We start from the raw sequence: 12435 nt of genomic DNA, 5'->3' as shown, positions 1-12435 counted from the left end.
TGAATATCTTGATTAAAAACCCTAATTAAAACCCTTTTCACCTCCCTCATAGTATCCTTTCTGTATATGGTGCTAGGTGAGTGTTAGTAGGCCTAAAGGAAAAGGCTAAAAAGATAAAATGGAGAAGAAGGGGAACAAGAGTGTTTCTAGAGAGAGATAAAAAACGATAATATTTATTTGTAAAAAATAGATAATATGGTATTTTGTTCATATTATGTATGACAATATTTATTTTAAATTTTTTATATTGTATAAATTTATTTATATCAAGATTTTTAATAGACATCCATATTTTATTTCGTAGAAAAACATGCATTTAAACTTGGCTGAAAATTTTATAAAGGAAAACTTCAATAAATACAAAAAACTAGTTATACAAATTCACACGTAAATCTATTGCCTCCTAATCCACTAAAAAATATATTAACTTAGTTCTTAAATATAATTTACCAGCCAAATTAGCCCTAAAATATTGAAATTTTAGTCCAAAAAGTTAACTAATTTGATTTCGAAAATTGCATAGTCAATCAATTTATAATTCTTACTATTACATGTTATTTTAATTTAATGTTTAAATTTGACAACTATTAACTAATTTAACCCCTCAACTATTAATTAACATTGCATATATTTAGCCAAGAATCACATTGACAGCACTCAATAATCAACAGAGTCCTGATTCCAGAGTTTTGTTTTTTTTTTTTTTAATTCAACAATTATATCAATGGATATAAATGAAATTAAGAATTAATTTAATATACCCTGGTAGAGAATTTGGAACTCTGGGACACAAAGTGGAGTTCTGAATCCGAGATCAGCGTAAGCAGAAAAAAAGAAAAAATCAATAAATGGAATTTTTGATGCGAATAGTAACAAGCAGGATCCATCATCTAATTCTTTTTATCCCGACCAACAAACAGCTTCAATCTCATCCCTTGCTGACCTGTATAACTCTAACCTGTTGGCACATTGCTGTCTCCTTTCCTTCAACTCGAAATTTTCACCCAGCAACTGTGAAAGTTGCCTTTCCTGAAAAATAAACAGAAAAATATTAGTCGAGAATATTTCCATCTGTTTTGAGTTACTGCATTTTGATTATCAAACAAGACTGAGTTTCGACGTTGTATATTACGATATCTGATCCTGTGAAATATTTAATATTTAGCTGTAGTTCATCCAATGCCCCATATCCATAGATGTTTGATCCTCTAAATGAAGATGAATCGTGGAAGTAGCATGTTATTCATAAGTTACGTATATACCTCCATTTTTCCCAGTTCTGCGTAAAAATGGTCTAGTAAAGATCGCTTAGCCTCCCTCACTTGACAATGAACCACGGCCTTTGGAATGGAATTCCTCAACGTTTCTGATACCATGCCGACATAAGATGAAACATTGGAACCAATTCTCTGGAAGTGTCCCTCGGCATAGTGTTCTACAGAGGAGGGAGCTGGATTCATTCCCTTCTCAGCTTCCTGAGGAAGTTTACGGAAGAAATCAACGGTGATGTAGGACGATTCCATTTCCACCAGTCGTAACGTTGTCTTCCTACCATCTTCGCGGAATCTCTCTAATGCCTCATTAGCTGCTGCTCCTACTTCGGCTTGAAGAGTTGGAAACCGCTTCAATTCCTAGAATCATTGTCATGTTTAAATAAAAGCATGTTACTTCATTCATCCCATCAGCAGTCAAAAGTTTAAAATAAATAAATTCAACTAAAACCTGTGTTTCTGCAATTGACTTCCTCACTATTTCCTTCAGTAAGAAATGAACCTGCCACAAATATAGCATATAGTGTAGCTAAGTATAGTAGGGATTGAAGTTGGTCTCAAAGAAAGCATAAAACATAAATCTACTGAAGCAAATTAGTTCCGATCGAAGAAAAGAACTGAATCAAATAATCTAACGCAAAGGCACTTACAGCATCTACTGAAGCTTGAGCAGGACCTTTGAAGTAGTGAAGTGAGCTCTCCAGGAGGCGCCGATAACCTTGCTCTGGAGCGATTAAATGAGGTTGGTACCCATCTGCTTCAGATATCACTTTTCTCACATTTTGCAACGATAAATGACGGTCCAGTGGAAGCTTTCTCAGTGCAGCAGGAAGCTGGTGATCGAAAACCCTATAAATTCTATCGCCCCCTGGTCGCCTTAAGATAGGAAATACAATAAACTAGAAAAGGTCCAGGCTTTTTTGGGTGACAAATAAGAATTGATAGCATTGATATAATGAGGTCTAATCATGAGAAAGTTGGTTGTAATTACTTATCACGCCCAAATATTGAAAAGAAAAACACAAAAACAAAGTATATGATTGTGATTTAAGTTTCTCAATAATGATTAAATAATCAGCTCCTCCATTCAATTATGATATTGTCACCAGTTTGAACCGAAAATAAAATAAAATTCTTACCCTCCATCTAAATACTCCTTAAATACTTGTTCAAAATCGCGGCATAATTCTAGAATAGTGTACAGCTGAGCCTGATAAAATTAGAGGGATAAAATTAGAAGAATTACTTGAACTTTTATATTGTAGTATAAAGAAGTAAAAATATAAATCCTCACCCCGGCATCAACAGCAACTGGTCTACCAAGGCGTGTCACCTCTGCTTCGAGCTCGTCAATGTTTCGATTAATTAAAGATGCAATTTTTGGAATCCGAACTCTTATCACAGACTCTAAATGCTGAAACCAAATCATTCTATAAGTAACCAACCAAGTAAACTCTGGACAGCAGAAAATAATTTGCCAAAGAGCATGTCCTCGCAACACTAAAAACTGCACGTAAAAAGAAACCTTGGAGAGAATCCTGGCTAGATACTCCGAGCCCATTTGGCTGGCCAAGTGTGAGTAATCAGGGCTGGTAGTGAAAAATTCACGTTCCCTCCACCGAGCAGCAATCATATCCACATTCCTATTTATATCTGCCTGAGAACGGTTTACAATTCCCACCCAAGGGTTTTGAAGTCGATAAGATCTTCCCTCAAGGACCTACAAGATGTTCAAAATGGTAACATGAAGGGTGAGATGTAAAATTATTTTGTACCCATGTCAATAAAATTCACGTAAAATCGGGACTAGATTCATCTCAGGTCAACAATACAATATAACGAGTTTACACAGCGTACTAGAAAACCAAGATTCTTACGTCCAGAGCATTTGTTCCTTTGTCCATCAAATCGAGCTTTGTCAGAACACCAAAAGTTCTTTCCCCTAAACATTTTGAACGCAGTATCAAGAAAATACCATAATAGCATAACACAACAATAAATGCATATAATTTGAATAGTTGAAGCATGACGGTGTACAAAATGCATGAAGCATACCAGCAGGGTCCACTTGTCTAGAAACTTTGATGGCATCTGAAGTTGCTATATCTTGATTTGCAGGAGTAATTGCCAAAATCAAGCAATTAGGCTGCAAAACCACAAAAAATAATGTGATGGACAGATTTCAAAAAAGTGCCCTTAGCTAAAACAACAGTAAATCCATGAAAACGTCAAATTCTGTAAAATGAAGAATTAATTGGAAGGTGCAAGTTCAAATTATTATCATCGTTTTGCCACGCGTTCAAGGGTATAATGTAATACTGGAAAAAGTTAAAAAGTCCCAACAACATTTAAAATTCAAAATGCTAACACCTTTTGACGAAAAAATTAATGTAACCGACAATTGCCAGTACATTAATCACAGGAAATAGAGAAGTAATTTAAATTAAGACAAAAAAACTTATTATATATCATCTTTCATAGGCTTTTATCTAACGTGGGACAGGCAACTACTTTAAGACAACCAAATAAGAAAAATAAAGAAAGAGATAAGACCAAGAGAAAATTTTTCCCTATAGCTATAAAATTACGTCTTCAGTTACCTTGTCAACATATGAGTGAATCATGTTTTCAATGTCTTGAACAATACTTTCTGGCTGTTCCTCTGAAAAAATATAAGATCCTTGACTTATTGGAAAAAAGGTAAACGATAATAAGAATCATGGTATTTTGAAAAAAAAACAATAAAAAGAAAGCATACCTACAGCAACCTTGGTCAAACCAGGCAGATCGATCAGTGTTAGATTGACAACTATCAACAACAAAATAGAAAACCTTTAATGTCACAAACAAAACGAAAAATTGACAATTCACATACAGACAACAACCTCACTACAGGCAAAGGCAGCCAAGCACACGTAATTCCCTTGATTGTTATAATAAATACGCAATTCAAAATGATATTAGTTCTTGAGCAACTTATAATGAAATTCAATTATAAATACGGTACTGGAGAAAAAACACTGGATCGCTTGTAATTGATACGCAATGTAAGTCACATAACATGGTAACTATAATCTGAAAATACAGCATCAAATAAATCAATAAGTAAATAGCACAACTAGCAAAACTATCAAGATTTCAGGAGACAAGGACTGATTACATCTCCCACAAAACATCAATTATGCTTTAAGACAATAGAAAAAAGCCTGTTTCTTCCCATATCCCAGAACCATGAGAGGGTTTCTAAATCGAGGAATAGTGCAGTACATATCACACCAAAAAATGAAAATGTAAATATAAATATAAATTCTTTACCGTTCGGGGAATATATGCGGAGATGAATAGGAACAGGCGATATCCGCTTTGTTTTCTCAGTCAGTCTATCAGTTTCATCTTCAATTTCCTTTCGAACCATAGCTATAGAAGATGAAAAGATATCAAACATCAAATTGAAAATAGTTTGTCTAAAACAAAAGATAGGAAAATTGCTTATCTACTTCTGAGTAATGTAAACCGTATATTCAAAGATTTTCACTGGTGTCAACTTCCATAGCATTTACCAAAAGACATAACACTTCCAGCGAATGTCATTATATTATTTTGGGCAACCAAAGAAGCATGCATAGCATGCAATCAGTGGTACACGGATGATCTTTGTAAAATATCCTACACTGTCAAAAACATAATAATTCATGTCATCACGATTCCAGAGACCATCGGATGAGGTTTTAAGTCTTTAACCAGGAAATGCTAACGTAGCAAACCAAATAGAGAGTAAGACATTGTGTGTTGATGAAAAGCATGCAGTTGCGAGATACATATATTTAGCCAAAAATGCAAAAAAAAAAAAGAATTAAACCTGAAAGAATGACAGATCAGCAAGAAAAAATTTTCAAAGATAAACCAGGCCACAAACACTTCACTACATTACAGATTACATTGTTTGAAAAGAAAGAAATAGAGAAAGAAAGGCATGGATGCAGAGTATGCAATGTGTAGTCCAAAGAACTCTTATTTCCAGAATCTTAAAATGGGGAATAAAAATAAAATATCATTTGCATGAGAAACAAGAAGACGTACAGAAATCAGTAAAGCGTTTCTTAGGCAAGTGCAGAAACTCCGCATAATCCTGTAGTCCCTGGTCTATTTTGTGCAGCTGCAGCACCAAAGGCCTTCGCGTCACAATCCCTAAAAATGACAAAAAGCTTAAATTACACAAGAAAGATTAAAAAAAAAAAAAAAACAAATGAATTTCTCTTTCAAAAGATCCAACCATTTCCCTCTCCTAACCAAACAGGACAAATCAGAATAAAAAACAAAAATTATTAATCAAAGAATGAAAAGTTAAAGCTATAAGAATAAGAATAAATAACCTGATCCCCGTGGAAGAAAATCGCGGCCAACAATGCTCTCCAGAACCGAAGACTTTCCAGAACTCTAAAAGACTTAAAATAAGTGGTAGATAACGAAATGGATAGAAAGGGAAGGAATGGAAGAAACGAAAAGAGCGAACCTGGCCGCCGACGACGGCAACGGAGGGAAGGGCTTCCCAGAGTGTAGGCAAAGCGGCGCCAGCGCCGTGGTCGCCGAGAACCGTACAGGCGTGCTGAATTCGGTTGACGAGTGCGATCAAGGTGTCCATTGGTTGGTTGGGCGAGGGAAGAAATGAGAGTGAGGGTGTGGAAATAGAAGAGCGAAGGAGGAGTAGCAGAGTAAGGAGGAAAACGAAGAGAGAAATGAGAATAAGGGAAGCTATTTTTGTAGTTAGTGTGTTTTCCGTTACGTGCTTACGCTTTTCTGAGAGAATATTTTTAAAATTTGGAAGGAGAGAGTTGGAATGATGGACCACGTAAGCGAGAGGCGTCCTTTATAGTGGACTTGCGTTAAGGCTATTGGCTTCGCAGCTTTCTCTTTCTTCCGTTTTTTCGTATCAGTCAATACCTGCTATGAATATTATATTTAATAAAATAATTATATTAGGATATTATTATTTTCATATCAAATATTTTTTAACAGAAATTTTAATACTATTATTTTATTTTTTAATTTTTTTTCTAAATGAAAAAATTAATTTTTAATAATTAAATTATATCATTCTTATATTTAATGCATAACTTGTAATTTGAATGAAAATAACATAATATAAAAAATATATTATTGATCATGACGATTAATTATTATATTATAATAAATGAAATTTTAATCATACAATGATAAAATTACCCTTATAATAATAATTTAAAAAAATAAGAATAATATATAAAAATATAAAAATAGTATTCTACATAAAAATAAACAACTAACAAAATATTAAGAAAATAAAAAATATCAAATATGTGTCTTAAAAACAATTTGATAAATCATTAAATGAAATAAAAAATAAACAAATAGAAATATATAATTAAGTGTGTGATAAAATAAAAATTACTTTAAATATTAAACTAATATTACTGTTGAGAGATAATTAAAATTCTTTTAGCAAAAATAAAAATAGTTCTTCAAATAAAATAAAAATCAAGAATAAAAAGATAAAGAAGATAAGTTTTTTTAACTAGTAAATGGTAGATTTATGTTATTCAACACTGAAATGGAGGGTTAAAGATTTTCATATAAAAGGAAAAATAAATAAAACTATTAAAAAGGAATAAAAATATTGAAATGTAACAAAAAATATTTAATTCACATGCAACATTAAACATATCCAAAAAAAAAAAAGTTGTGTTAAGAGAAAAAAAAATTCAAAATGTGAATGAATTTCGTTAAACAAATGTTATACAACAAAAACAAAAATGTTTTTTTTTTAAACAATGAATTTTCTATATATGGTAACCGATGGATCAAACGAAAGTGTTATTTAACTTACCATAATGAAGTTATAAAATATTTCTCAAGATAAATTTGACTGATAAATGTATGATACTCAAATATAAATGTATATATTCATTCATATCCCATATTGAATTAAAAAAATCAAATATTATACCTATTCATACTTATATTGAGTCAATATATGTTGAAACAGAAACAAATTCAGATAATTATATTCATGAAAATTAGTTACTAATTAAAAAGAAGATAACTAAATTAAAAGCATGAAAATTGTAAATATTTTTTTTTTAAGTTTCACGAATAATTTTATGAGATTGAAGTAAATTTAAAATCTATTTCTTAATCTGAGTTACAGTCTATTTTAACAAAATTTGTGTTATTGGATATAATGTTTTATCAATTATTGGACTATGCATTAATGTTTACTGAGTTTTGTGAATACAAACATCACTTTACATGTTAGTTTTATAAAATTTAGTTATGTTTAAAGTTCATTTTTGTCACAATTAATATTCTTTGTGACAATGAATAGATAGAATGGCGTAGAGAGAAACGTAATGCAGACATGAATCATGTTGCTCAGACTTACTTTATTAAAATACAAATGTGTGTATATATACAGAAGGAGAAGAAAGAGATAAACAAAATAACAGAAAAAGTAATAGCAGAACCCATACAGGAAACGTGATCCCTAAAATATTACAAAAACTAATTTCGGTTAAGACCCCTCCCCCCCCTTTTTTCAAGCTAGGAACAGAGATTGGCATTCCCAGCTTGGCACGAAGAGTGGAAAACAGGGAAGGAGATAGGGATTTGGTGAAGATGTCTGTGAGTCGCTGAGATGAAGACACAAGGAGTAATTTGACCAGTCCAGAACGAACTTTTTCACGGACCAAATGGCAGTCAATATCGATGTGTTGGAACACTTGATTTGTTGCAATCTGAAGTGCACATTGATTATCACAGTAGAGAAGAGCAGGTTGCTTGAAGGGAATGTGGAGATCATTGAGCAAATAGGTTAACCACTGAAGCTCACAAGTTTTGGTCACAAGGGCACGATATTCAGCCTCTGAGGAGTTGCAAGACATTGTAGGTTGCTTCTTAGAGCGCCGTGAAATAAGTGAATCTCCAATGTAAACGGAAAAACCTGTAATGGAACGGCAAGTGTCGAGACATCCCGCCTAATTAGAGTTACTAAACGCCTTCAATTGGAGAGAACTATGAGCGGAGAAAAATAGGCCTAGACCAGGAGCTTGTTTCAGATATCGTAAAATGCGAAAGGTTGCCTGAGAATGTGTCGATGTAGGAGCGAACATGAATTGGTTGAGATGATGCACAACATAAGAGATGTCAGAATGAGTGGTGGTGAGATATATTAAGTGGCCAAGAAGTCGACGATATGAGGAAAAATCAGGAAGCGGTGTGCCAAATGAGGTGGAAAGGCGAGTAGTGTAATTCATGGGCGTGGCAACAGGGTGAAAAGCCAGCATACCGCAATCTGCCATCCAGTGTGTACTTGCATTGAGAGAGATGTATGCCAGTGTTGTTGCGGGCAACTTCTAGACCCAAAAATTATCTAAGATTGCCAAGATTTTTTTATCTTGAAGGCGTGATCAAGGAGGCGTGTAACAATTTCAATTTCTTCAATATTATTGCCGACAAGAACAATATCATCTACGTATACAAGGAGTGTTGTAGTAGAGAACTCAAAAATCTTCAAAACAAAGAATGATCAGACTTAGATTGTCGATAGCCATGTTGAAGGAGAAAGGAAGAGAGGTTGGCAAACCATTGTCGACTGGCTTGTTTTAAGCCATAAAGGGATCTTTGAAGTTTGCACACTTGGTTGGGAAAAGCAGGAGTAATGTCTAGAGGTTGAGTCATGTAAACTTCTTCATCTAATTCACCATGAAGAAAAACATTATTTACATCCAACTGTTTGAGGTGTCAATTAAAGATTGCAGCTAATGCCAAGAGTAAGCGAACTGTGGTGAGTTTTGCAACAAGAGAGAAAGTTGAAATATAATTCAATCCTTCCATTTGGGTGTATCCCTTTGCTACAAGACGAGCTTTGTAGTGGTCAAGACTTTCATCAACATAATACTTGATTTTATAGATCCAGCGACAACCTATCACATGTTTATTTGGTGGCAGAGATGTGAGAGTCCAAGTGTGATTCAAGTTTAAAGCCTCCAGTTCTGCTTTCATCGCTTCTTTTCAGCAATCATATTTTACAGCTTCAGCATAGGAATGTGGTTCGGTGATGGTGGAGATGGATGCAATGAATGATTGAAAAGTGTGAGAAAGATGAGAATAAGAAAGAAAATCTTGAATAGGATAACACATACCTCGATGAAGATTGGTGGAAGTTGATATGAGAGAGTGATGGTAATCTCATAAATAAGATGGAGGATGACGAGGACGACTAGATCGCCTTAGTGAAGGTGTAGGTGAAATTTGTTGAAGAGGATGGGGAGAAGTACCAGGAGCAAGTGTAGGGGATGAAACATGAATGAAATCAGGAGATGGTGAATTATAAATAAAGGGAGTGGGTGAAATAGTAGAAATATCAGAATTGGTTGATGGAATGTAGATGAATGGAAAATGATCCTCATAAAAATATACATTGCGTGAGATTACAATGTTACGATTATGAAAATCGTATACAATGTAGCCTTTTGTAGCCGGTGGGATTCCAAGAAAAACAAAAGGATGAACATGTGGATCTAATTTCTTACGATGTGTAGTGAGTGTAGAAATGTAACACAAACAGCCAAACACTTTCAGTGAAGAGATATCACATGTATCACCATAAAGTTTTTGAAATGGAGTGTTATTATGCAGAAACAGAGTTGGAATGATATTTATTAAATAAGTGGCATGAAAAAGTGCATAACTCCAAAATCATGAAGGTAAGTTTGAGTGAAAGAGTAGAGCACGCGTAACATTGAGTAAATGTTGATGCTTGCGCTCAACAATTCGATTCTGCTCTGGAGTTTCAATGCATGATGTTTGATGTATTATGCCTTTAGATGTGAAAAAGTCATGCATAGAGAACTTAGAACCATTGTCTGTGTGAATAATTTGGACATGAGAGTTAAATTGTTTTTCAACAAAGAAAATGAAATTAATAATGATTTTGTGCGTTTCAACTTTATTGTTCATTAGAAAAACCCACGTGAAACGCGTATTATTGTCCACGATAGTGAGAAAAAATTTGTGACCATGCATTGAGGGAGTGGAGTAAAGTACCCATATGTCCATATGCAATAGAGAAAACGATCTTTGAACATGAGAGTGACTTAATGGAAAAGGAAGTTTTCTTTGCTTTGCATAATGACAAGAATTACAAATGAAATTTTCATTTATGATCAAACATGGATATATCTTCTGCATAGTGTATAAACAGGAATTGGATAAATGCCCAAGGCAAAATTGCCAAAGATTGATAGGTAAAATATTACAAGAAAGATAAACAACCGAAGAATGTATGTGATACCATAACAAAGAATAGATAGAATGCTGCGTAATGCAAACATGAATCATGCTGCTCAGACTTATTTTATTAAAATATAAACGTGTGTATATATACAGAAGGGAAAAAAAGAGAAAAACAAAATAACAGAAAGAGTAATAACATAACCCATACCTAATCTGGGTTAAGACCTTGATAGAATGTTGGAACTAAAGCAAAATCAACAATGACAATACGTGTTCATATAATGTATAGTACCTAAGATGATGAATATACAAAACTTTATTTGATAAAACTCAATGCATAAAGATACTTTGGATAAAACTTTATTTGTGCTGTTCTATTATGAAATTTGTTCTTCTACCTTTGAAAGGCCAAGGCCATCATCAATTTTATCTGGCTTGGCCTTTTGGTCATCGAGATAATGTTGGTATATATAGGACAAAAAGCCCCATACAGCTAACAAGAAGGCTATAATCTTCACACCATAAATCTTGTCATGAAACACAAACACAGCAAGGATAGGAGTTACGGTGAGTTCCAGGTTACCTATTACAACAGAGAACAATGAAGATACCTCGAAAATCAACCCTAACATACCAATGCATGCTATTTGCCATGTCACACCAATCCAAACCAGAGTCATTACGTAAGACGCTCCACCGTATTTAAACTCCTTCATCTCTCTTCCGATACTTCTCCAATCTCCGCTTCCAAACAATCCCACAAGGCCAGCGACTGCAGCAACGAGCATGGGGTAAAAATTCATCTTCAACAGAGAAGGATAGGTTTCTTCTGTCTTTGCAATCTTCACAAAATAGAGCTGCAAGAGAGAGTGATGTAAAGAAAACATGGCAGATGCAGCAAGGACACAGAAGATCCCGATTAGTAGGTTCAATTTCGGAAGGTTTGTGTCCTCCGATTCAGTGTTGAGTGCGATTAGGATAACTGACATAGTAAGAACAACTACAGAGTTCAATATCAATGCAGTGAACTTTTGGGAATTGATTAAGTAGCTACAGCATTGAAGGCTAGTTGGGTGGCACAGACTAGGGCAAAAGTGGAAAGAGGAAGACATGAAAGTCCATATACAAGACGTCCATTACTGCCATCAGTAGACCAAAACCTAGGTACAAGGGAATCATAACTGTGCTTCTTGGTTCGGTTTTGGTTTTGGAGGAATCATGGTTGGTTGATTTGGCAGAGTAAAATAGGAGTGGAATTAGTATAGGGAACCCAGCAGATTGAGCAAATGTTTCAATCCATATGCTTTTACCACCTTTCTCAAAGTAGAACCTTCCCAAAAGTGTGGCTGTGCATTGGCCTGCCAGAAGTAAGATTGTATAAAGGGACAAACGCAACCAACGTTTGTATTTTCCGAATGCTGAATGTTGAGGTTGCTCAGTAACAGCTATGGACATTGTGTTCAAGTTGTTGCACACTCAGTAAAAAGCCAGTTTTTTACTAGTGTATAAGAAATTGAGATAAGTTCTTTTACTTTCTCTCTTAAATATATAGAATTGGATCACAATTGAGATAAGAGAGGGATGGAGAAGCAATTTTTTATGATTTTCACCAAATCTTTGCACTAACTAATAAAATTGGATTGAGTTGGACTATTGAAACATTGTTTGGCCAATCAAATCATTTTATAATCTCTGGTTTAATAATATACTCTTTCTCACTGTTTTTTATATTGGTTTCCCGCATATAGTCATTGACTTTTTTCTTTGGTGATGAAATTTCATCTATTTTTATTGAAGACACATTTTTGGCCTTGGCCTTCATGAAAAGTTGAAATACCTGGTTTAGAATTGTTTTTATTAAATATTCATATACGTATACTTTGTTTTTACGTGT

At 34.0% G+C, this 12435-nt stretch overlaps 2 protein-coding genes across 2 annotated transcripts; both read right to left on the bottom strand.

Moving 5' to 3' along the window:
* Positions 1–731: 731 nt before the first annotated feature.
* On the bottom strand, positions 732–6108 carry LOC106766974 (dynamin-related protein 1E). The gene is made up of 15 exons (XM_014651777.2): positions 5785–6108; positions 5645–5708; positions 5352–5459; positions 4587–4688; positions 4030–4080; positions 3872–3933; positions 3327–3417; positions 3149–3213; positions 2797–2991; positions 2566–2685; positions 2411–2481; positions 1922–2147; positions 1723–1773; positions 1263–1631; positions 732–1029 (listed from the first exon to the last, which is right to left on the bottom strand). Exons 1-15 carry the CDS (start codon positions 5911–5913, stop codon positions 901–903), a joined length of 1833 nt encoding a protein of 610 aa, XP_014507263.1. The 5' UTR covers positions 5914–6108; the 3' UTR covers positions 732–900.
* Positions 6109–10918: 4810 nt separating this feature from the next.
* On the bottom strand, positions 10919–11996 carry LOC106766285 (probable purine permease 10). Its single transcript, XM_014651024.1, has 2 exons — positions 11702–11996; positions 10919–11523 (listed from the first exon to the last, which is right to left on the bottom strand). Exons 1-2 carry the CDS (start codon positions 11994–11996, stop codon positions 10919–10921), a joined length of 900 nt encoding a protein of 299 aa, XP_014506510.1.
* Positions 11997–12435: the final 439 nt, after the last annotated feature.

The sequence above is a fragment of the Vigna radiata genome, chromosome 7 (genome assembly GCF_000741045.1).
Source record: "Vigna radiata var. radiata cultivar VC1973A chromosome 7, Vradiata_ver6, whole genome shotgun sequence".
NCBI classification, from domain to species: Eukaryota; Viridiplantae; Streptophyta; class Magnoliopsida; order Fabales; family Fabaceae; genus Vigna; species Vigna radiata.
Note: the sequence above shows the minus strand (reverse complement) of the source record. Positions and strands in the feature narration are given on the sequence as shown.